Genomic DNA, 26,762 nt, shown 5'->3' with positions numbered 1-26,762 from the left:
ATTTGCCAAACTGATGCCAACTTTAGCAATTTGCTGTCACCGACCAAATTACTCATTATGTCTGTACTTCCAGGTTCGAGTTATTAAATAATTACTCGAATAAGAAACCGAAATTAAATCTCTGCTCGAAATTAAATCTGTTTTACTATTCTAGAATAGATCTGGTTTCTGTGTCGTGAAAATTATGGTAAGGTTGGTTGTATGATGTTCATCCATTTCCATATTCTAAAACAACTTTTGCCTTACTTCAGGTTTTTCTCTGTGTCTGTTCAGTCTTGGTTTGGCATGTCTATTGGCCATGATAGAATATTCAGTTAAAGACGACGACGACGACGGCACAACTCAGAACAAACAACATAAAGTAGCCGTAAGTATCTAATCTATATGGTCAGCGGAATATTTGACCAGTACATATTTTGTTCCTCAAGGTAAAGCTATTTGATGTCGTCTCTACATCCGCACTTGTGTGACTTTCAAGTGGCTTCGTACGTATTTTTGTTTTTGGATAGTAAAGCTCACAGGTTTTATGGAATCGCTCGAAACGCACTTGATTGATAAGACACCACTGAACTCTACCCGTATGTAGATGGAAGAAATATCCCGACTATTTTGTATGGGGCTCGTGGGGTCGGAGCGTAACCCATCTCTCTGCTTCATTTCATGTTTGTATTTTGTCCTTGTATCTCATTCGATTTCATTATATTTTGTAAAATTTTAAGTCATATAATCATTGTGTGTCTGACCCCAATCAGGCTGTATTGTCCCCCTCTATGTTTGGGCCCTTGTGGCTAATAAAGAAACAGGAAGGAATATCCCTACTATTTTGTCTTGGCATCAAACCTACACGAGGGCAGCTAGCTTTGCTGCATGGTACCTAGTTTTCAAATCTTGTAGCGCTCCATCGGCGACACTCGAAGTTCCCTTATGCAGTATATGTAATACAATTTTCTGTGTACAAACATTCGCCACTCCTAGTTTAAGATAAGCTTTAATTGAAAAACAAGACATCATTCCAGCAACGATTTTGATTGATTGTAAGAGTTTAGAATAAAGATTGATCTGGAGCTCTCCAACTATTTTAGTTCAGCTGCATTAAATGGAGTTAGTAAGGTTACTGTATTGATACTGAGGGAAATATCCTTGCGCGCGCGCACACACACGCACACGCACCGGCAACAACATTTAATACATTTTAAATTATTCTCTACATAGTTTGTGGCATCTTCGAGTTGAGATTTTGTCTGACCTCGTGTGTTATATGTATTGATTGTTTACCTTGATGTGGAGGAGTCTCCCTCTTATTTTCCAAAGACAAACTAGTACCAACTGTAAAGCAGAATAATTAGTTTACTTAATACTATATCTAGATAACGGAGGGAAGCCTCTATGTGGTATCTTGAATTTCTAGAACCTAATGTTTTAGCAGAATACATGGGACAGTGTTGTTCATCATATATAGAACATGGGACGGCCGTGTATGGAACGCCTTTGGTTATAGGTATGCTCATTCACTATTAACCTAGGGTTAAAAGAACTACCCATCCATATTGAAAACTATAATTGGCTGCCATTTTTTTTTCTTTCTACCAGTCCCTGCGTGATTTGAAACAGCTTTCTTGTCTTTATTGGTTGATAAACATCTCCAGATTGTTTTTCTTCAATGCTGTGGTACAGTTCGTGGTGGATTCGACGTAAGTAGTTTTGGTTTCCTCATCACACAATAAGGAAATTTTTAAAATGTTTTGAAAGAATCTGTGAATCTATCCAAAAGTGAATTGGTATAAGAAGCGAGCCATCAGGTTTTACAATGCTAAGATATAGAAGGATGTTGGATCGCGAGCTTAGTGGAAAACCATGCGATATGACCGCAGTCTGACACAATCTGAAAGCTTAATTCTATTAGATAGGGAGCATTGTTTTTGCACTACGTATAGTTTACTCTTTTTTTCCCGCTTTATTATGCTTTTACGAACGCGAAGAAAAGACTTTGTTTACATATGGAATTCAAACGGATGTTGACATTTAAACCAGGAGCGAATCTTGTAATATTAATCGTTCTAATTTGATATACAAATATACTTTATAGTTTCAAAATTTTTTAATATTCATAATTTCCTTAAAGTAATGACTTTTTTAATAACGTGGAGGGGCAAAAAAACAAACTGGACACACTTCCACACTTCAATCATTATAATATACTAGCAGTATCGCCCGGCGTTGCTCGGGTTTGTTTCGACCCTCTAGAATTGGAATTTTTGAAAAGTAAAAGTTTTGCATCATGTAGCTTGTTATTCTCTTTAAGTGAACATTTTTCTGGTTTAAATACACCGAAAAATTGCGACACAGTAGTAAAAAAAAAAAATCGTAAAAAAATAAGGATTTTCATAGAAAAAAAAAAAGCACCTTTTTGATGTAAATAATTTTTGGTGTTAACATGGTCCGATTTGAATTTTTTCTTCTACGGAAGGAAGAGCAAGACTTCTATCATACTCTCAATTTTGGTCAACTTGCGCCGCAGGGTCTCGGAGGAGATAGTGTTAGTTGAAGGCTACCAAACCTGCCACACACAGACAACTTCAGCTTTATATATAGAGAGATTACATTATTATTAATTTGTTCATCGTGTACGTATATATTTCATTACTATCTTATTGAATTTTGGGAAAATTGAAGCATTCCTTTGACAATTACGGATTGTATTGAACTTATTTTACGCGTGACTTTTGGCCCGCCCTGTTCTGTTTACAAAACTTAGTCTTTATGAAAACTCGGAAGTGCTTAATGACAGAACAAAAGATTTCGAAAATCTCTATATATAAAACTGTAGTTGTGTGAGTGTCTGTCCCCTTCGATTTACATTCCTAACTACTCCCACATTTTGCGGTGCAGTTTAACCAAATTCGGGTATCTTATAGTCGTGATTCATATCGAGCCCGTCTGAGTATTAGCGCGCGTCTACGATGAGTCTACGATTTTAAAAATAATTTAACATTTTTTATTCCATTTTAATGCATAATTTTTCGTGTGTCGATGGCGGCGGAGTTGGCGTCCATGGTCACACCTGCACCTGTTTGCTTCTCCCCCTTCTTCCCTCCCTCGTGAAGCTGTGGGGAAGGGAGTGTAAGGAAATCAACGTCGTAAAGCATTGTCAAGGAGACCAGCGTTCTTTTAGAACAACGACTTCATGGCTTGAAGACACCAAAACAGAAATGGCTAAGAACGCCCGAATTGGCATCTATAAGGGAAGTAACTCTCTAAAAATGCTTATATAGTTATTTCCCTTACAAACCCGAGCAACGCCGGGCGATACTGCTAGTGATTTATAATTTTTTTATTTTCAAATCTTTTATTAAACATGCATGGACAAAACCCAATGAAAGAGAACTGGGAAGACGTCGAAAGGAACGACTTTCATAAGATAAAGGAATGAACAGGAAAAGAGATTAGCTATTTGAGATTTAATGAGTTTCAAGTTGTCTTGATGTGCTCAAATTGCCTCCTTAGATTATGTATTTTCACTGGTATCTTATCAATTCTATAATCAACTCGCCTTTATCAATTGAATGGTAATTATCTTTAAACGCAAAATGGTTCTCCTTCTGGAGATATTTATGATCGAACAGTTCAAATATTTCTATCAATTTCCTTTTTATCTTTTGAAATTTTCCAACAAACATTTTCAATTTACCGAAAGCAAGATGGCACAAATAATTCTCGTTTTTATTTGAAGGGAATTTTTCCAAGACAAATATAAAATAAGTCCTGAACGTTCAGCTTATATAATCGGAGCAATCTATGATGTCGGTATGATCTGTTCGCCTTTCGTTGGTTTTCTTGCGGTAAGTACAATTGGACAGTTTGGATTTTGTTTTGTTTTTCGGATTACTTCTGACCTATGAGCGAAAGGGGCTCCAGCCGTGATCATACAGTGGGTCTAGGACTATATGATATTATGTCTTTCGTTTTAAGACTATGGGGATATAATTGAAGTGATTTAGCAGTTATTTCTAGCTGTTCTAATGACTGTAGGATCATGTCAACTAATTTCCAGATCTGATCAAAAAGTATCCGGACAGGTGCCAGAAGAAAACTACAGCACACATCATTTCGGTATTTAATCCTTCAAAGTAGTTCCATTCCGAAGTTACTTTATCCAGCGTCGTTTCCATTGATGGAAGCATTCCTGGAACTCCTTTTCTGGGTGTTAGTTAGCAACTGCCTCGTCCCGCTCTCTGGAATTTCCTTGACGTCTTGAAATATATTTTTGGAAAATTCTTGGCTGTAATAACCTTCACTCACTCTTGGTCACTCACATACTCTTGGTCACTCACATACTCTTGGTCACTCACATACTCTTGGTCACTCACATACTCTTGGTCACTCACATACTCTTGGTCACTCACATACTCTTGGTCACTCACTCACTCACTCACTCACTCACTCACATACTCTTGGTCACTCACTCACTCACTCTTGGTCATTCACTCACTCACTCACTCACTCACTCTTGGTCATTCACTCACTCACTCACTCACTCACTCACTCTTGGTCATTCACTCACTCACTCACTCACTCACTCACTCACTCTTGGTCATTCACTCACCCACTCACTCTTGGTCATTCACTCACTCACTCACTCACTCACTCACTCACTCTTGGTCATTCACTCTTGGTCATTCACTCACTCACTCTTGGTCATTCACTCTTGGTCATTCACTCACTCACTCACTCACTCACTCACTCTTGGTCATTCACTCACTCACTCACTCACTCACTCACTCACTCTTGGTCATTCACTCACTCACTCACTCACTCACTCACTCTTGGTCATTCACTCACTCACTCTTGGTCATTCACTCACTCACTCTTGGTCATTCACTCACTCACTCACTCACTCTTGGTCATTCACTCACTCACTCACTCACTCACTCACTCACTCTTGGTCATTCACTCACTCACTCACTCTTGGTCATTCACTCACTCACTCACTCACTCACTCACTCACTCTTGGTCATTCACTCACCCACTCACTCTTGGTCATTCACTCACTCACTCACTCACTCTTGGTCATTCACTCACTCACTCACTCACTCACTCACTCTTGGTCATTCACTCACTCACTCACTCACTCACTCACTCACTCTTGGTCATTCACTCACTCACTCACTCACTCACTCACTCTTGGTCATTCACTCACTCACTCACTCACTCACTCACTCACTCTTGGTCATTCACTCACTCACTCACTCACTCACTCTCACTCACTCTTGGTCATTCACTCACTCACTCACTCACTCACTCACTCACTCACTCTTGGTCATTCACTCACTCACTCACTCACTCACTCTTGGTCATTCACTCACTCACTCACTCACTCACTCTTGGTCATTCACTCACTCACTCACTCACTCTTGGTCATTCACTCACTCACTCACTCACTCACTCACTCACTCACTCACTCTTGGTCATTCACTCACTCACTCACTCACTCACTCACTCTTGGTCACTCACTCACTCACTCTTGGTCACTCACTCTTGGTCATTCACTCTCACTCACTCACTCTTGGTCATTCACTCACTCACTCACTCACTCTTGGTCATTCACTCTCACTCACTCACTCACTCACTCTTGGTCATTCACTCACTCACTCACTCACTCACTCACTCTTGGTCATTCACTCACTCACTCACTCACTCACTCACTCTTGGTCATTCACGGTCACTCGCGGAAACTTCTTGGTGTGCAGAGACGACCGCACGCTTTACTTTCAAGCTCTGCCACAAACAACGGAAGTGAGAATGTTATAACGTGGTGTGCATGCGCGACAGTTCAACATAAATATGTGCCTCTTTAACTCCGTTACCAAAGCAACAGTTCTGATACTTTTTGACCAAACCTCGTATTTAACTTTTAATCTTGCTAAATCAGATCTCTAATCAAACGTGCTTTATCTTGACCATTCTTTTTGTAAATGAGGCAACGTTGTTCGCTGAAGTTTTTGTTTAATATGGCTGCTATTTCTAGCAAATGAAGCCACTGTTTTAGGTCATTGCTGTCTACCAAATCAGTGGGCAAGCAGTCGGCCGATAAAGCCCTACCATTAAATATTTCAGTTCCTTTTCTATTCCAGACTTCTTCCACTGGTGCTGACTGAATTCAGAGCGGTGGTCGTGTCTGGATCGATAAATAATCACTAGTATAATTGGTAGATTCTATCACCTTTTTCTGTCTTCTCGGTGGAATAATTTATTTTACTTCAGAAGCGTTTTACATTTATATTGGCTACCACCATGGCCCTCATTACTTTAGCCTTGAGAGAACCTCTTGTAGGAGCTTGGTGCATAAAAGCACACACATAGATCATAGCAAACGCGAATCGTCTGTAGTGGATTCCGGAATTTCCATATCACGTAATTTCGGCCTACTGGACCTCATCAGTGGAAGGAGCCGGTCACTAATAATATACAGGATATATCAGCATTTTCCTAGATACTAATGTTGCAGTATTCGGCGTTCTAACAAGGCATCCAAGTTAAGCTAGCTGTAAAGGTTGCCTTTTGATGTTAAAATTGCTTCTGTCGCCAATAATTATATTTAATAAACTTAAATATAAAATCAGTCATTGGATCTTGTCCAATCTTGGTTCTTTCACCCTTCTCTGATTTTCATCTGATCAATAAAACTCATTTATCAAACTAACTTTCAAGATATTTGGGACTGGGTGTGTGACTTCAAGAGCATTTTGCTATCTCTAGCCAGTTTAGCGACCACATAAATACCCTTGCTTGTACAATCCTTCAATTTACTCTGAGATTTCGTAAATGGAGTGCATCCTCAATTATAGGAATAGGCCACCAGCAACAACAACGACGATGATATACAAAGACCTTAGAATTTAAAAGAAAGTACGTTACTCTGACCCTTAGTCCTTTCATGGGTGGGAAAAGTCTGCCGGGAATGTTACTGTTTATCTAAATTTTAAAAAAAATGTACACATAGGCGCAGGCATGGCCGTGTGGTAAGAAGCTTGCTTCCCAGCCACATGGTTCCGGGTTCAGTCTGGCCAAAGCCTTGAGTGAATTTGCTTGGCGGAAACTGAAAGAAGCGTGTGTGTTACCCCCACCGCTTGACAACTGGTATTGGTGTAATTACGTCCCTGAAAATAAGCGGTTCAGCAAAAGACCGATAGAATAAGTACCAGGCTTAAAAAAAAAATCCTGGGGTCAATTCGTTGAACTAAAAATTCTTCAAAGCGGTGCTCCAGCATAGCCGCAGTCAAATGACTGAGAGGTGAAAGATAAGATTGTGAAAATTTTATACAGGGTGTTCAGAAAGTCTCTCCGCAGTGAATTTTTTCGCACCCTTCACACAGTCCATAGCGCGTCAGACTCCAAGATGTATTTCAAAACATGTGTAGAGTCAACTCACGTATTGAAAATGAAGGACGACACTTTCAATACCGCTTATAAAGTTTTTTTATAGTCTTGTAAAGTCTAATATATTCTTTTGTAGTCTTATACCATGTTATAAGCATTCATTTTGCAATAAAACACTGCGGAGAGACTTTTTGAACGCCCTGTATTTAGCGGATTCCAACACTGGCCCTCATTATTTTCCCCCCGACTTTTATTGATTCTCAATGACAATATACAACGTATCGATGAGGTTACGATAACGTCTAACCACCCTCCTCATCTTTTTTTCATTCTTTTATACTTTCTAGGATTACACAAAATCTGTGAAACGGATGTTATTTATTGGTATCCTCTCCCTGCTGCCCGTGTTTTTGGTGTTGGCTTATACCGGCTTAAACACGATTATATGCACCGTCTGGATTGGATTAAGTCTTACTGTCTGTGTGGTAAGAAGTTTTCACTTTATTTGTTATTTTTTTTACTGGTTCTAATCATCACTATGGTCATACTGGTGTATCAACGTAGTACTTTTCGCTAATATCGAAACCACCTAAAGGCAGCGAGCTGGCAGGATCGTTAGCATACCAGACAAATGCTTATCGGCATTTCGTCTATCTTTACGTTGAATAAATTGTTTCATGCACTTTTGAGTAGCACTGATCCCGAGAACGACACCGAATTTGGAACCCTGAAATATAGAAGTGTCATATTAGTGTATTTTGAAAGGAGTGTCGGTAGAGGAAGGGGTAACTGTCCCCTATCATCTTTCGATGCGAGGCTAAAGACAGAGTTGGAAGATGTCTGATTTTTTTCCCCTGATTTCAATGCTATTGTGCATCTTAGTTTAAGATGTTCATTTATGTCACTAAATACTTCTATCACTCTGGCCATGTTCGAGTACAAAAAATATCGACAATAACCGATATCAATATCGTTCCCTATACCTAGTCGCATCTGGTTACGAAAGTATTTTTGATTATAGAATAAATTTCGATGTCATTAGGGTGATGAAATATCCATAATCTAGTTTTAGTTATCGGCTAAAAGTAATCTCTCCTATTCGATATTAAGTTAGTCATATACTGTACAGCAAAGAAGAATACAAGGGAAATAATTTTTGCATGGGAAGTAATTTAGATTTCTTAATGCAAGGGAGACAATTTCCTTAACCTGTACGATTTCTTAAAGTTTCAAGACTTACGGAGATGTACTTGCATAGCAAGTGACCTGATCTGAGATCGTGTGCTGGAACGAAAACAGTTGCAGCGTGGAAGATGTTTATAAGCAATTTAAGAAACGCACAAAAACCGTTCGATTCACTTCAACATTTAAATTTAATTTGTCAAAATATTTTCGTCGTTTTGAGACCGCGACCTGTTCACTGACAAAATTCCGTGCTGCATATAAGACTGTTCTTCATTTAAGTTCCGCCGAGATCGACTTTGTCCTTCATTCTTTCGGTGTTAATAAATTAAGTACCAGTGAAACAATGGGGTCGATATAAACGACTAGTCCCCTCCCTCACAATTTAAAGCTTTGTGTCAATAGTAGAATGGATTAATTTAAAGGAACTTTAGCTGCCGTTTGAGCAAGTTGAATGACAACTCAGACTCCATTCAACGAAATTTCATTTGCCTTATCTCGTGTCGTTGAGCAATGCCTTACAATTCTTGAATTCCCTGTTCTGATGTTGTTCCAGTTGAATAGTTCTTTGACTCAAATGAAAAAAAAAAAAAAAAAAGACGTAGAAGGAATAATTACTGTTGTGAGGCGGAAGTATTTCGTAGAAATGTTTTAATTTTGGATGGAGTTTAAACCTTGTAGAAGTGACTGACAATGTACTGCGTGCGCCAGAAGAAGGGTTTGTCTGGAGGATGTATGGAGATGATTTCCAGACTATTATAATACGTTATAAAAATAACGATCCTTATAGGCACAAGGCCAGCAATTTTGGGAAGGTTGGGGTAAGTCGATTACATCGACCCCGGTACTTAACTGGTATTTTATCGACTCTGAAAGGCGAAGTCTACGTCGGTGGAATTTAGTCAGTGCGTATAGCCGGACGAAATGCTGTTAAGCATTTTGTCCGGCATGCTAACGATCATAATAATTCTTTCTATTATAGGTACAAAGCTTGATATTTTGGGGAGCGGCGTAGTCGATTACATCGACCCCAGTGTTCGATTGGTACTGATTTTATCGACCCCGAAAGGATAAAAGGTTAAGTCGACCGCGGCAGAATTTGAACTAGGAAAACTATGACGGACGAATTGCCGTGAAGTATTTTGCCGAGCGTGCTAATGATTTTGCTAACTCGCTTTATTAATAATATTGATAGTAGTAGTAGTAGTAGTAGTCCCACCACCACCACCGCCTATAACCGCTGGCCCGTATGTTGGTTGTAGCCAGTTGATTGGAGAATAAGATATAAGAAACACTTAATCGTGTCCAGAAGGTTTTCTGTAAGACTTAGTTAGTTAATTAGTTAATTCTTTGGCGCAAAAAGCAAGGCCATGTAGGGGGACATGGAGTTATGTACAGGGTGGTGTTCAGGTAAAGAGTTCAGGCCACTTGAGGTCAAGGGAGACTTTGAACCGAGCGGTCGTCGGCATCTTCACCATCTCGTCCGGCAGCTTATTCCACGGATCCGCAACCCGGACGGAGAAAGCCCCTCTCCTTCGATTGAGATGAAATCGTCGCAGATAGAGATTTTCGGAATGACCCCGCAGCCGACGCTCTGGAGCAGGAGTGAAGAACAGCTCTTTCGAGAGGTTACACTTCCCGCTTATGATGTTATGAGCAAGGATAAGATCACCACGGCGTCGTCGTTTTTCTAGAGAATAAAGGTCGAGCGTCTTCAGCCTTTCTTCATAAGACAAATTCTTGAGACCAAAAACCATGCGGGTAGCCAGCTTCTGGACTCTTTCGAGATGCTGTATGTCTTTGAGGAGATAAGAAGAGGCTTGAGTCCCGTACTACTAAAGTAATTTCATATTTAGACACAAGGTCAGTAATTAAGAGGTGGTGGGTGGGGGCTTCGTCTATTCCATCGGCTTCAGATGTTTTCCTTTCTTCTCAGTTTTAGCAATGCAGGAGGAACGAAAAGCAAAGCTTGGACTCGGTAGAATTTATCTCCTTTATTAAAAAGAGAACGTAAAGAACCGGATGAAAAACCGCAATGCATTTTTTAATTTCTTTTTTTTTTTTTTTCGATGCTCTGACGATTCTTCCAAATCGAACTAACGTTGGAAGACGAGCTGGAAGTTAAAAGAAATTAGGTCCTATGATATGTATTTAGTCTTCGGCCCTTTATAAACTTAAAATAAATGGTTGAATTTATTAAACATTGGGCAGTGAGAAGAGACCTTGTAATTTTATCGTTAAAAGCTGCAAATATATATATATCGATTAATTAATACAGCCGATTTGCTTTTGCAGTAAAATTTAAGAAACTATTTCTGTGTCTCTGTTCGCCTCCTTCCTTCTCTGATTGCCTTTCTCTCTCTCTCTCTCTCTCTCTCTCTCTCTCTCTCTCTCTCATACTACAGCTCTTTACTTCTCCAACTCTCTTTACTTATTTCTTCTCTTTGTTGTCGCATGTATTTTGTCTTATTTGTAACATTGTCATGTGGAGGCGCAACGGCCCAGTGGCTAGGGTTGTAGGATCACGGTTTCTATTCTCAGACTGGCCGTTGTGAGTGTTTATTAAGCGACAACACCTAAAGCTCCACGACGATCCGGCAGTGGGTGGTGTTGAACTCTGCTATAGTCTTTCACCACAACTTTCTCTCACTCTTTCTTCCTGTTTCTGCTGTACCTGTATTCCAAAGGGCCTGTCTTATCAATTTGTGTCACGCTGAATCACCCCGAGAACTACGTTAAGACTGCACGTGTAGGCTGTTCCATTGATTGGACCAACTGGAACCCACGTCGTCGTAACCGACGGAGTGCCACGTTATAACATTGTCATCATTTTCTTTTGTATCTAGATCTGTTACTGGCCGGTGATGACCAAAGTAATCCCGCCACATTTACTTGGATCTGGTCTAGGTATCTGTACGTCTTTGACGGCAATTGGTGTTGGAACTACATCCTTTGTTGTCGGTAAAATTCTTGAACATGACGAAAGGTAAGCGTATTTTTTTGATTGAGTTTTGAACTGCATTTTTTTTTCTCAGTTATTCCTCATGAAACTATTGATATATTTCGGGAACCTTCTTTCATGCTCAGTTGCTGAAGGGTGGAATAAACTCTCTGCATTAGTTGTTACCGGTCGAGACCTTACATTCTTTAAAACTTCTATATTTCTCGAAATTCGCCAATACTGTTTTTTAACAACTTCCCTTTCAACTTTTTTAATTACTTTTAACGACTTTTAACGACTTTTAACGACTTTTAACGACTTTTAACGACTTTTAACAACTTTTAACAACTTTTAACAACTTTTAACAACTTTTAACAACTTTTAACAACTTTTAACAACTTTTAACAACTTTTAACAACTTTTAACAACTTTTAACAACTTTTAACAACTTTTAACAACTTCACTGTTCACGTCTTGTGCATTTTCCCATGTTCGGTTCATGCACTTTCGGCAACTCTTTTTGAATTATGCACCTGAGCCCTATATACAAGTTCGTTATTTTAAATGGTGTCAAAAGGGAATCTCTGCGCAGTCACCCGCGACTCCATAAATAGGTGAAACCCCACTCTCATTAGGTTTTAACAGAAATATACTTTAGACATACTTTAAATAGTGTAAAACACACCACGTTTGAAACGCGTTACGTTATAAATCTGCTGGATGAGGACTGATTTGTTGAAAAACATTAACCAAGTAAATATAATCAGTCTTGAAGCGTCCAGCGAATACCACGAGCAAAATTCTTCCTTTCAGATCAGTGTGAAGATTTGTTACCTCAAAATCTTTTCAGGTTTGATTAAATTAGTCCCAGACTTAAAGGTGACCGAAAATAATTCAATTTATTTTAAAATCGTTTCATATATTTGAAATGTTTATTTGCTCAATGTCAAAGAAAATGGTAAAGTTGGTGTAAAAAAAAAACAAACAAAAAAAAACAAACAAACAAAAAACAACAAAAAACAAATAAGGTTGAAGAACATAAAACTTTAATAACTTTTAAAAGTTAACTCTAAAGATTTTCTTCAGAAATTTCTAGCACTTCTAGCACTTCGATCGCATTGTTTGCATAGACAGATTCGCATACGGAACATAGCAAATTTCACAACTGGCTCTGCTTCTATAGAAAATCTATACAGAACTTTAAGAAGCGATTGACTCGCACTGCTAACACAGGTAGGACAAAGTATTGACTTATAGGCCTTTAATGTACTTAGTCGTATGTTTTGGTTGTGTAACGAAATACAGCGTTCCTTCCAGCAGTTACTATTTAATTCCAAAAATTTTCGAATCAATTTTGAGTTCAGTTATATTGTCAGTGCAACGTGAATGCTGTCATCTGAATTAAACAGATTTTTGTAATTTTAAAAATGTCAAATTAACTGACAAGAAACATAGATCACTTTCCAAGCCTTCATGCAATTGGTATAAGCAATGAGAAAAAAGCCAAACCTTCTAACATGGTACATAATCAAAATACAGAATCTGAGACTTGAAGAATTTCATTGAAAAGAAAATTCATAGGTTTTGGAAAAGATGCCGTTTCGTTTTTGAGAAGACATCAAAATTAAGACTGATTATTGGAAATTTGGAAGTTGTCTTTAGAGCCTAACTTTGGTTTAAAGTTAACAAGAAACTCTCTCTACATGGTATTCTTGGTTACTGCAAAAGACAGCCATATTTGGGCTGTTTCTACCTTTACAGTTTTGAGTCATTGTATTTTTGAAATAATAAAAGGACCGGCTATGTTCTGAAGTTCCATGAAGTTCCATGAAGTTCCATGAAGTTCCATGAAGTTCCATGAAGTTCCATGAAGTTCCATGAAGTTCCATGAAGTTCCATGAAGTTCCATGAATGCTTCATTATTAGAGCGAAGTTTAAGAGGTGTTTGCCAATTCTTCAACCTCTTGAAGACAAGCAGCTTATAACCAAGAGATTTGAATTATTGGTAGGAATGAGAAACTATGGAATGTAATCAGTGAACCGCTGCTTCTGACCATCTCAGTCTTGGAGAGATCATGAAGTCAGTTGCAGAGTATCCTATGAAACTAGATTTTTAAAGAGTGGTTGTATACTGTCAACTTAACGTGACAGTAAGGGAATTACACCACCGCTGTTTAGCCCTACACATTTCCTGTGTCCTTATATATTTACGAAGGGGAGACAAATACCCCCAACAGCTAGGCCTGCATCTAGAGACACGCATGTTTCAGGGTATTTGCCCATCATCGGTCTAGAGTAGCTGAGGCCTGCTAAAATTTATATATATATTTACGAAGTCTAGACAGATGTCTTCAGCTAGCAGGCCTCTGCTACTCTAGACCGATGATGGGCAAATACCCTGAAACATGCGTGTCTCTAGATGCAGGCCTAGCTGTTGGGGGTATTTGTCTCCCCTTCGTAAATATATGACACAGGAAATGTGTTGAGGCCGACATGAAGCGTCGATGCTTCCTAGGGCTAAACAGCGGTGGTGTAATTCCCTTACTGTCACGTTAAGTTGACAGTATACAACCACTCTATCGACCCACCACCGTACATATCTCTGAGATATTTAAAAATTTAATATTTCTGATTTAGATTTTTTAAATTCGTCAGCTTTTTTTTTTAAAAAAGCTACTGTTACTTTTATCCACATTTCAGTTCCGTTACAGAATCTCTGCTTTAAATATTCAAGGTTTTTCTTTCATAAAAGGACATTTTCCTCTCCTTCAAAATTAAATTGCAAAAGCCGATTTTGATATGAAAAATATTCAGACCAAATAACATTGTTTTATTTGCAAGGGGCGAAACTCTTTTAAACCTCATATGAAAGTTACCGCTCTTATTTATGACAAATTTATCCCCAATGATAAACTTCACCATTCTTCCACAGTTCACAAAGCATTAACACGTTTAGTGTATATCCTTCGATCATTCTGCTTACGTCGACCCCGACAATCTCCAGTTCCGGTTTCCATCAACTACATCACAGCAAATGGATGGAAATCATGGATTACATAATTAATTTTATCAAAGCTTCATAAATGCTGCCATCACTTCAACTGGCTGAAACTCCATCGCCAGACCCTAGTTCTGTTCACTCGCTTCCAATCAACGTCTGGAGTTTTAAACTAACCCCTAATCCTGGAGACCTTTTCATGAGTTCTCGAGTAGTGGACAGAACGATTGCGACAGAAACCTTTTTAACGAATCTACACCATTAATTGTACATCAGTTTAGTATGCCCCATATGGAAACATGATTTTTCTTGTATTTCCTGTTGGAAATACGTTTTTTCACAACATTGGGAAACACTCACTGATGCCAAAACCAATTTTTTTCTGGTTACATGATTTATCGTTGCTGTGTGTTTGACGGAAATCCTCTTTGATAGAAATTTATGCTGGTTGGAACACGTACACAGGATATACAGGAACAGGTTCCTCAGACATATTCTATACTCTCAAATTTGCAAGGAGAAAAGAACCCATGAAAAAATCTGAGATTCAGATACTGCAAAGCGAATATGAAGTGGAAAGCAACTGATCATAATAAATTGCAAACGCAAGCTTTCTCCATACTGGCCATATTTCTTTTTTTTTTTTTTTTTTTTTTCTGGCTTATCAAGTCATGTCAAAACCATGGACAGCCAAAATTGCGACGACTGACAGCAGACGAGGAAATATGAGAGTTGCATGTTAGAACCATTGTTTTGCAATAGCTTTTTTCTTCTTCCACTAACCAGATACTTCAAATGTAGCCGTTGAATTTCAGTATTCGGCGAAAAGTACTGATAAAAGTACTTTCTGCAGCTGACTCACTCACCAAATTCGTAAAGTCGTCCCATCATGTGTAACATATGTTTTCTGGTCTCTCCTCCATACACGACCGTTACAAAAAAAAAAAAAAAAAAAAAACCCACACTTATTTCTGAAAAGATGTTAGCGGTAAATAGACAATTTAAGCTATTATTACAATTGCACTGTAATACCGAAATACAATTTGAAGTACTACTCCAACGTAAATTCACTAAATAGAAATATCTACTTTTTCTGAAATTATTTCATGTAAAATTGAAGTTATCTGGGCAGCAAGGGGAAGCGGCTGACCTCCCTTGTTCGAAGGTTATAATGGATACAGGTTCGTGTGTCATATAGCTAGCTAGAGGCGGTGGCCTCTTGGAGCTAATCAACGGCAGCTTTAGTCTTATATTTATGCACTGCCATAGCTTAACGATAACTGGTAATTTTTAAAAAAATATTTTTCTCTAGAAATTGTGATTTAGTCGTCTGCTTTTCGGTAACGTCCCTTCTAAAACTTTTTTTCGCTTTCATTATCTCCCTTGGAACTGTAACACTTTTTCAGATATCTTCGTTTGTGCTGATAAAATTGTAACTATTTTATAATATAAATTGTTTTTTTCCTGTTCTTATTTCAGTGTAACTCTCCCAGAGATGCTTCACCTTTGGCGGATCACCATGATATATTTAACCATGAATGTTTTCATGTCTTTCTTCTTCATCTGTCTTTTCTTCCTCAAGGACAAGAATCGGGTAAAATTATTTGTTTTTTGCCTCTTGCTTTATTTAAAACTGACAGTTGTCTATCTATTTCTTTATTACCCACAAGGGGATAAACACAGAGGGGACAAACAAGGACATAGGTATTAAGTCGATTACACCGACCCCAGTGCGTAACTGGTACTTAATTTATCGACCCCGAAAGGATGAAATGCAAAGTCGACATCGGCGGAATTTGAACTCAGAACGTAACGGCAGACGAAATACCGCTAAGCATTTCCTCCGGCGCGCTAACGTGTCTGCCAGCTCGCCGCCTTATTACAGTTGTCTATCGTCTGCACAGATTTAAGCGTGTGGTAAACTGGAATAAAAACACTATTTTCATTACTGACCATTAGTAGGATAAGTGAAGGCACGTGGCTCAGTGGTTAGGGTATTCGGCTCACGATAGTAAGGTCTGGAGTTCGATTCCAGGCGGTGCATTGTCTCCTTGAACAAGACACTTTTTCACGTTGCTCCGGTCCATTCAGTTGACAAGAACGAGTTGTGCCTGTAATTTAAAGGACAAGCCTTGACACATTCAGTTCTCGCTGAATCTTTCCGAGATCTCCATTAACGGTACACGTGTCTGTGGAATGCTCAGCCACTTGCAAGTTAATTTCACGAGCCGGATGTTCCGTTGACCGACGGAGAACCAGCTCAGAAGTAAGATGAGCGATAAGATTCTTTGAGTCTATTCTAGAATACATGACTCAAATACAATACTCAAGGACGTTGTTCACTTCGGAAAAATACTTTGTGTCAATACAGGGAATATTGGAAATTTCATCAGAAATCAATGAAGCGTGGAAAATACTAAATTAGTCAATTATAATTATAATGGTAAATACGGATGACAATAATTTAGTGTTACTATAATTAATGCAGCGAGTATTAGAGTTGATTAGAAATAAATCTGCTTTGGAAAATACGGTATTAGTTAATTGCAATTTTAATTATTATGCTAATTACGGGAGATAGTAATTTAGTTAGCATGTTCAATAGAGGGAGAATTAGGAAGTTGATTAGAAATGTGGTGCGAGAAATAGCACATTAGTTAATTACTATTTTAATTACTATTTTAATTATTATGGTAATAACGAAGGATAATTGTTAGTGTTAGCATCCTAGTATTGTCTGTATTAAATAGAATTAGTAATTTACTAATATGCAATTTTTTCACCAAATATTTCTATTTTAATTATGGTAATTACAGCGATAACTGATGATGGGATTTGGTTTTAGGAGTTATACGTTATCTAGGGTTGCGGCCCTGCATTTCCTTCAGGAATGGCCTTAACGTCACCAAATACCCCTTAATCTCTATATAAAATATCAACAGCATAATTCTGTCTAGTCCCGGGGATTAAACCGTGATGTTGTGTTGGGATTATTGTTGAACAGAATTGATTTCTCGATTGGGGCTTCCTTTTTTTGACTACAACAAAACACTCGCGATAAGGATTATCTAGGCTTGCAGACAAAATCCTCTCGATTAACTGATCTAGTTCTTCCAAAATCAAAGAAATATCGAACAGCTAAATACCTGAAAGCGTTCATATCTTCTACACGTCTACCTATCACTGGATAAATTGACCTTCACAAATCGGGGCCTCTGTGTCTAACTTCACCCTTCACCTGGGCTCCCGAGCAAAAAAAGTAAATAGCTGCATATACGCACGAAGATTAACGATTGCAGGCAAATCAAAGGACAGAATCGGCTGCAGCTTCTTTTTCTACGTGTGTTGTTCATTATCACTTTAACGAGAATCCGGTAGAGATGAGGTTTAGCCTATTCCCGATATAGCGTGAACACAGAGTGACAGTTAAATATAATTAGCTGTTTCTTCAGTCACGTAATTCTGTCTAGTCTCGGGGATTAAACTGTGATGTTGTGTTGGGATTATTGGACATAATAAATTGGGACTTCCATTTTTTGATCACAAAAGACACTCGCGATTGTCAGTCATTTCCCAGCATGAAATATATCTACTTAGCTATTTAGAACGAAATTTGGGGGAAGGGTGGGGTCAGTCGATTAGATTGACCCCAGTACGTAACTGGTACTTATTGACCCCCGAAAAGATGAAAGGCAAAGTCGACCTCGGCGGAATTTGAACTCGGAACGTAACGGCAGACGAAATACCTATTTCTTTACTACCCACAAGGGGCTACACACATAGGGGACAAACAAGGACAGACAGACGGATTAAGTCGATTATATCGACCTCAGTGCGTAACTGGTACTTATTTAATCGACCCCGAAAGGATGGAAGGCAAAGTCGACCTCGGCGGAATTTGAACTCAGAACGTAGCGGCAGACGAAATACTGCTAAGCATTTCGCCCGGCGTGCTAACGTTTCTGCCAGCTCACCCCCTCCAAGGTGCGAGGTATTGTTATCTTGATTGCTTTGGGGTGGTAGAAACATTGTCGAACAAACTATTTTGCTGTATTGAGTTACAGCTGAAGTTCGGAGTTCGAATCTCGTCGACTTTGCTTTTATCTTTCTGAAATCGATAAAATGAAATATTGAATTCGATTTAATCAGCTGTTCCTTATCTAACATTTAAAATATTTCTATTGGGAAAAATAAATATTCCTGATCAATATCGAGACACGGTTGCTGGTCGCTTTGAGAAATTTAATTAGAAAAAAAGAAATCTTCATTTCTTCTAAAATAAAACAATTTTCTGCACAACACGGCATAAATCAGAACTGGAAACATTCAGATATAAATTTCTCTGCGTGGTAAATAAGGAAAACCTTCATTATTTCTGTATGAGCAAAAGAGGCATTTTCCTGACGGACTGTTTTACAGTTTGTTGGCCGCTCCTCAGAGGAAGTACTTGGCTTCCTTTCCCAATCAATATCTTAGTTTAGCGTCTATATAAAGTAGCCATGAATCTGGCTAGCACAAGTTACATATTCGTGTTTATAAGGAATCATGAATCGTGAAAAGCATAAATATGCCAGTTAGACTATCCACTAAGGTATTGGCCTAACCTATGACTGTTTTGTATAGCAGTTGATCGGTGCTATTGACTGGGAATGGAAGCCAGGTACGTTTTGAATATACTCTCCTTATTTTCGTCACCTTAATAGTATAGAATGTTTAATTATTTAACTTACCAATCACGTGCTTCCGGGTTCAGTCTCACTGCGTAGCAGGCAGTGAGACTTCTATAGCCTCGGGCCGACCAAAACCTTGAGTGGATTTGGTTGACGGAAAGAAGCCTGTCGTGTAAGGTTTGCTTCAAAATCTATTTCGGGTCTTTTAAAACAATGCTTTAACGGTCTTATATATTAAATTAAGCAATAGTAATGGCTCGCTACTGTATAGGCTACTTGTTACAATAACTTATGTCTTGTGTAGTGGATCTGTTCTCTCTCAGGTAATTTACCTGTTCCTCCGTTCGATTTAGGTCACCTGGTCTTTAGTTACTTTTTAGCGGGCCAGCGTGTTAGAGGAAATCTGACTAGGACCTCTGGTTTGAGAACAGCTTCTTCCTGCCGCCCGTTATCACCTTATACTTTGAAACAGATGGTAGGTGCTGCCCTTCCCTGTTGAGTAAGTCGTGTAAAATATTATGTTAGTGCAGTTGTTTTTACTAATGTGAGTTTTAATTATAAAAGGTTTTGTTTTTTTATCAACAGGTTGAACCTGAATTCGTCCATGCAAGGCTTCGTCCACGAGCCAAGTCCTGTATTGATAGGTTTGACAGACGCTTAAACAGGAACGGTTCATACAACACATTTGGAGACCTAAAACGCCCAGTGAGATCAGTGTCCTGTGTAGGATATATTTAACTACCGCAACTGGTCCTGTTTTCACCAGTTTACCGACACCTCAATTAAGATAGTTGTTTATTTATCGGTTCTATCGCCCCTCAAATTCTTTATAAACGTATTCTTGAATATGCTGTTTTATTATTTTTTTGTTCCGTTTTAATTTCTGAGAGAATAATTAACATTCCATCTGAAGGTTACACCTCACGTGGACTTTTTTTCGTATTATGTCTTAAATGTAAAATGTTTCATGAGATATCTGCCATATTATCAAACCCAACCTGTTGTTCCTTTGTTATTATACACGTTATGGTGACACCATAACAGTGAGAGAAATGTTATATTTTTATAGTTGTTGCAGAAAAAAAAAAAAACAAACCCACAAAAATTGATTAAATTGATACAAATTAGATTCCGAAATCCAGTTTCAGTTATTTTTGTTTAATTACGTTGTTCTGTTAACGATATCACACACAAAAAAACGTATCGAGCAGCTTATAAAACTCGTCAAAATGTACAGATTGTTATAATCATAAATGAATCAAATATTTCATTTAATTCATCCTATTTTCATCTATTCATTTATTTTGGTAACTGTTATACGCCAGGGTCCTTATACTGTAATGAAGCAACAGCTACCATCTTAAACAGAAATGTTAGCAATCATTTGAGTCGGCAGCGGAGACGTCTTATTCGTACAGCAGTTTTCACGGGAGACAACTTTATACTCAGAGGAGATAACTTGTGTCAATATCATGATTTTTTTTTTTTATCCCGATTTCTATTTAGTTCCGTTTCCATACGGTACCAATCACCGACATCAATATTATCGATGAGAAAGGAATTTTGCGTTTTTATTGTTTCATGAAATTTACTAAATTAATGCCAATTATTACTTTCAAAGCCAAGTTTCAATCATTTTGTTAATTACTTCATTATTTCTGTTACACAATTTAATTATCACAAAAAAATATTTATTTACTGCCTATGTGGATGAATAGACCAAAATATTTCATATACAACATCTTATGGAAATAAAAAAAAAAAATATACATAAAAATGCCACCAGTCTTTTGTCATCATTCAATTGTGTATCTATTCGTTAAAAAATATATTGGTTTACCAATAGTGGTCGATATTTTCGAATGATCAAGGATGATTAACGAACTTCTACATGGTCGTTATTACAGTTAGAAATAGCAGCGAATTATTCTTGAAACAATATCGTTTACAAAAAAAAAAAAAAAAAATCGGGCACAGGAGTGGCTGTGTGGTAAGTGGCTTGCTTACCAATCACGTGCTTCCGGGTTCAGTCTCACTAGGTAGCAGGCAGTGAGACTTCTATAGCCTCGGGCCGACCAAAACCTTGAGTGGATTTGGTTGACGGAAAGAAGCCTGTCGTGTGTGTGTGTGTGTGTGTGTGTGTGTGTGTGTGTGTGTCGTCTCGTCTCGTCTCCCCACCCCAGCATCGTTTGGCAACCGATGCTGGTGTGTTTACGTCCCCGTAATTTAGAGGTTCGGCAAAAGAGATCGATAGAATAAGTACCAGGCTTACAAAGAATAAGTCCTAGGGTCGATTTGCTCGACTAAATACGGTGCTCCAGCATGGCCACAGTCAAATGACTGATACTAGTAAAAGAATATTATTAAAAAAATCTGTGGTCATAGCTGGAACGCTTGGAATCTAAAACGGTAATTAGCCAGACGGAATTTAATGATTTCTTGTTAAAAATCGATGAAGTCAATTTTACTTAAAACAAATAAATTACTCATGTTGGAGACGATCGTGATTGGTATCGATCTCGCGTTTGATTTATCTAATGATGAATTGCATCGCCCGACCCACCATCTTCAATAATTCCTTCCTGTATTTAGTTTCGTCATTTTTGCTACTTCGAGGTCAAATTCCGTCGAGGTCTATTTTATTTTAACGTGGGGTGTATGTGTGAAAATTCAGTAGTTTAGAGAACGGGACTCGACACTTTTTGAGTTAGCGACACAAACAAGTATACTCTTTTACTTGTTTCAGTCATTTGACTGCGGCCATGCTGGAGCACCGCCTTTAGTCTAGCAAATCGACTCCAGGACTTATTCTTTCTAAGCCTAGTACTTATTCTATCGGTCTCTTTTTGCCGAACCGCTAAGTTACGGGGACGTAAACACACCAGCATCGGTTGTCAAGCGATGTTGGGGACACACACACATAAAAATACGACGGGCTTCTTTCAGTTTCCATCAACCAAATCCACTCACAAGGCTTTGGTCGGCCCGAGGCTATAGTTGAAGACACTTGCCTAAGGTGTCACGCAGTAGGACTGAACCCGGAACCGTGTGGTTGGTAAGCAAGCTACTTACCACACAGCCACTCCTGCGCCTATACCTTATTTTATTTTTTTTTTTTTTTACAATAATTCTCAGAATCTATATATGACAAGCCTGCCTCCATTAAATCACGGGTACAATCCACCGATGAACTTCCACATAGTTTCCGCCAATCCAGTTTTACTCCCATATGAATGGATCGAGGTTATACAAAATGACATTTGTTCAACATGCAACACAGTGGAATCGAACCTATGTCCTCATGGTTGCGAACGGAATTTCACTCATTCGATCATTCTGCATCTATAAAATAGGCAACAGAAAGATGTCATAACGTTTCAAAGAATTTTTTGCTTCAAAATCTGGAACCATTTAACTCTTAATGTGGAAGCTTTCGACGAAATCGGGGCCGGATTAAGACCCCATAGAGGGCCCTAAGTACTTAAATGATTTTCGTGTCCCCCTTATACATGTAATTCAAACATATAAACATTAATAAACCATTGACTTAAATGAAACAAAACTCGTGGCACTCCGTCGATTGCAACGACGAGGGTTTCAGTTGATTCAATCAACGGAACAGCCTGATCGTGAAATTAACGTGCAAATGACTGAGTACTCTACAGACAAATGTACCTTGAACGTAGTTCTCGGAGAAACAGTGTGACAAGGCTGGCCCTTTGAAATACAGGTACAACAGAAAAAAAGAATGAGGGAAAGTTGCGGTGAAAGATTACAGCAGGGTTCGCCCCCCCCCCCTGCCGCAGCTTTTAGTGTTTTCGATCAATAAATACTCACAACGCCCAGTATGGAAATCGAAACTGCGATCCTATGACCGTGAGTCTGCTGCCCTAACCTCTGGTCCATTACGCCTCCACGAAACAAAGCTAACAATAAGATGAATATTTATTATTTTGTTGGATTTGAAGTAGTCTCTTTTAATAACTGCAAAGCTTTTGATTAGATCCTCAAAATTAATCTAATGCAACACATCTGTTTCTATACTTAGTTGCGATAAGGTACCCCAGTGGTTTCTTTTGTGCCGTAAACCACTTACCATTTCTGTGGTGCCTCCATTTCCCTTGATGCCTTGGGGACGCACTTATTTTGCTTAATGGTTAATCCAGCGCTGCTCGAAATAAAGAACGTGGGAGAGTCACTGACAGATTTCGATTCTGGTTCGAATTTTAAAGAGTACTTCAAAACTGAGAACACATTTAGTGGTGTTAGCTACTAAATGGTTTTCTTGTAAGAGTGGAGTATTGTCAGTCTTACGGCATCATATGAAAATACTACAGGCTTAAGTGAAAACCATTTAGTAGCCGGGTATCAGGCTCCCAATGATGACCATCTTCAGTGAGATCGAAACACGGATGTCCCAAATTTCATTTTCAAGATCATCTCAAATGGTCTCCATCTTTAAGCGGGCTCCCTTCCAATCGGTGGGAGTCGCCCCCTGCTGCTAATCGGAAGGCATGGAGGTCCGTGTGTGATGTAGGAGCAGAGTGATTCGAAACCGAACGCAAGTGACTGCATGAAGAGAGATGTCATCATCAACCCTCTACGGCTGTTGTTCGGGGTCACTTCCAGTATTCTCAGTGCCACAGGGTCCATATTGCTTTTGTCAGAGAAACAGTGCTGGAGGAGGAGATGGATGAATGTCATAGATCAACGCTCTCATAAGCAAATAAACATTGCCAGTCGTAATATATTGTTATATAATTTATGGGGTTTGGTCTTTGAACCCTGACACAACCACCTACAAAGGTTGTAGTTGATTCTGCGGAGTCTATTATCTACCAATATTTTATCAGACTCATTTGCAGGCCGGGCAAAATGCTTAGCGGCATCTCATTTCACTGGAATCAATCTAATCGTCTTATCTCTTACCCGCTAAAATTGCTGGTCCAAATTTGAAACCAATATTTTATCAAGCTCTATCAAACAGCAAAATTTACTTTCACACCATTAGCGGCATTCCTCCTGTAAATATTCGGGCCAGGCTGCCTCCACCTGCAAGTTTTGGAGAGATCGCAAAGTACTCATTGACAGCGATCTTCTCTCACCGACGAAATGGTTAAGATAACGACTTCGGGTAAGGGTCACCATGACAGGACCTCCGAAAGTGGTGAAGAAAAATGGAAGAAACCGCGCGGTGTGTTGTAATAATTACTGCATTAGGATAATGAATTCTGCAGACCTAGCTCAGATACTCTCTGGAGAGGGATCTCTGCTAAAGGCTGGAAGTGGTGATGACATTGTCAGACCAGTTGACGCAGCATAAGTCTATCACTCGCAAACAAACTGTTCTCACTTTCTATAAAATCTCCCTTACAAAGCTTGCCTGAATCGCAAACTATGGTTGTAGACACGCTACTGCAAAATTAACTTCTTAACCTCATAGCAATAAGGGGAACTCATCAAATACAATTGTTGCCTAAAAACTTAGCAATGTCTTCAACTTAATATGAATTGGTTTCTCAGGCGCAGGAGTGGTTGTGTGATAAGTAGCTTGCTTACCAGCCACATGGTCCCGGGTTCAGTCCTACTGCGTGGCACCTTGGGCAAGTGTCTTCTACTATAGTCTCGGGCTGACCAAAGACTTGTGAGTGGATTTGGTAGACAGAAACTAAAAGAAGCTCGTCATAAATATATATATATATATATATATATATATATATATATGTGTGTATGCGTGTGTATATATGTGTGTGTGTCTGCTTGTCCACCCAGCATCGCTTGACAACCGATGCTGGTGTGTTTACGTCCCCGTAACTTAGCGGTTCGGCAAAAGAGACCGATAGAATAAGTACTAGGCTTACAAAGAATAAGCTCTGGGGTAGATTTGCCTCAAGTGATGTTACTGTTCTTTAGCTTTTGATCAGCTTTGATCAAGTAAATATATATTTCTTTATTGCCTACAGGGGCTAGACACAGAGGGGACAAACAAGGACAGACAAAGGGTCGATTACATCGACCCCAGTGCATAACTGGTACTTATTTAATCGACCCCACAAGAATGAAAGGCAAAGTCGGCCTTGGCAGAATTTGAACGTAACGGCATGCTAACGTTTCTGCCAGCTCGCCGCATTCTGATCAAGTAAACATAGAGCCTACAGACTACAGAACTGGAAATTATATTGTTTTTTTTTGTGACCAATAAGTGATCGAGAGATGACAATTGTTCTCGCCTTTGAACAGAATGATAGTTGGTCACACGAATGAACCCCGCACCGCATCTTATTGCTGGTAGTCAGTTGAATGTATTGGGTCGCTCGGCCCAGTCTGGAATGTGACATGAACAGAGGGTATTTGAGAAGGTAGACGTTCTGGGAAGAAATTGTAGGATCTGGGATAGGACATATAGAGTTGAGAGTGCCCAGATGGAGGTAGTATGTAGCCAGTTCAAAGCAGAGGCTACTGTAGTAGAGGTAGAAAAGGCAATGAGGTGACATAGATTGTCTGTATATTGGAAATTGGAATGTGTTTGAATAAAGTCAAACCATGCGATGTGAGTTGCGATAATGGCTTCTTTGCTATGTGCAGAAATTGTCATTTTTGCTGTAGAACGAAACAAAAATTGACATTTCGTTGGAGGAGGATTTCCAATCTCTGTTCTTGAAATTTGCAAATTCGGAATCCTTTGGTTTTATGTGGAGGATTCGTATGAGCGGAAGATTAGGGAAGAATGAAAACTGGCATCATTTGTGGAAGAGTGGAGTTTGGTGGTGGTGGTCGTGGTGGTGACGGCCAATCAGTCGTTGATGCTTATCTTTGTTCTTGTTTCAGTCATTAGACTGCGGCCATGCTGGGGCACCGCCTTCAAGATTTTTTTACTCGAATGAACCGACTCCAGCGCTTATTTTTTTAAAAGGCTAGTACTTATTGTAGCGGTCTCTTAGGCCGAACCGCTAAGTTACGGGGAGGTAAACACACCGAGACCGGTTGTCAAGTGGTAGTAGGAGACAAACACAAAAAAACCCACAAAATGCTTCTTTCAGTTTCTGTTTACCATATCAAGTCACATGACTGTGGTTGTCCCGAGGCTAAAGAAGACACTTGCCCAAGGTGTCACGCAGAGGGACTGAACTCAGAGCCATGTGGTTTGGAAGCTAGCTTCTTACCACATAACCATGCCTGCGGTTAGGAGGAAGCGTATACAGTAATCTGAAACATTTGGTCCCAAAACTATATTCTGAGGACAACTGGGAATAATGTGATTAGCACCACACTTCCGAACAAACGTATGTCTTTTAAAATATTCTTTCCTACTCTAGGCACAAGGCCTAAAACTTTTGGGGAGCGGTCAGTCGATTAGATCGACCCCCAGTAAGCAACTAACTGGTGCTTAATTTATTGACCCCGAAAGGATGAAAGGCAAAGTCGACTACGGCGGAATTTGAACTCAGAACGTAACGACAGACGAAATACATATTTCTTTACTACCCACAAGGGGCTAAATACAGAGAGGACAAACATGGACAGACAAACGGATTAAGTCGACAATATCGACCCCAGTGCGTAATTGGTACTTAATTTATCGACCCCGAAAGGA

At 39.1% G+C, this 26,762-nt stretch overlaps 1 protein-coding gene across 1 annotated transcript in view; it reads left to right on the top strand.

Moving 5' to 3' along the window:
- Positions 1-20,829, top strand: part of LOC115210397 (major facilitator superfamily domain-containing protein 1-like) — a 45,653-nt gene extending 24,824 nt beyond the window's left edge. Inside the window, exons 8-14 of the mRNA XM_029778990.2 lie at positions 252-367; positions 1,591-1,691; positions 3,731-3,839; positions 7,725-7,862; positions 11,406-11,545; positions 15,978-16,092; positions 19,754-20,829. Coding sequence (XP_029634850.1) covers positions 252-367; positions 1,591-1,691; positions 3,731-3,839; positions 7,725-7,862; positions 11,406-11,545; positions 15,978-16,092; positions 19,754-19,906 — 872 coding nt within the window. The 3' untranslated portion in view covers positions 19,907-20,829. The remainder of the gene's footprint in view (positions 1-251; positions 368-1,590; positions 1,692-3,730; positions 3,840-7,724; positions 7,863-11,405; positions 11,546-15,977; positions 16,093-19,753) is intronic.
- The last annotated feature ends 5,933 nt before the right edge of the window (positions 20,830-26,762 follow it).

This window comes from Octopus sinensis, linkage group LG4 (assembly GCF_006345805.1).
Source record: "Octopus sinensis linkage group LG4, ASM634580v1, whole genome shotgun sequence".
Taxonomy (NCBI): domain Eukaryota; kingdom Metazoa; phylum Mollusca; class Cephalopoda; order Octopoda; family Octopodidae; genus Octopus; species Octopus sinensis.
Note: the sequence above shows the minus strand (reverse complement) of the source record. Positions and strands in the feature narration are given on the sequence as shown.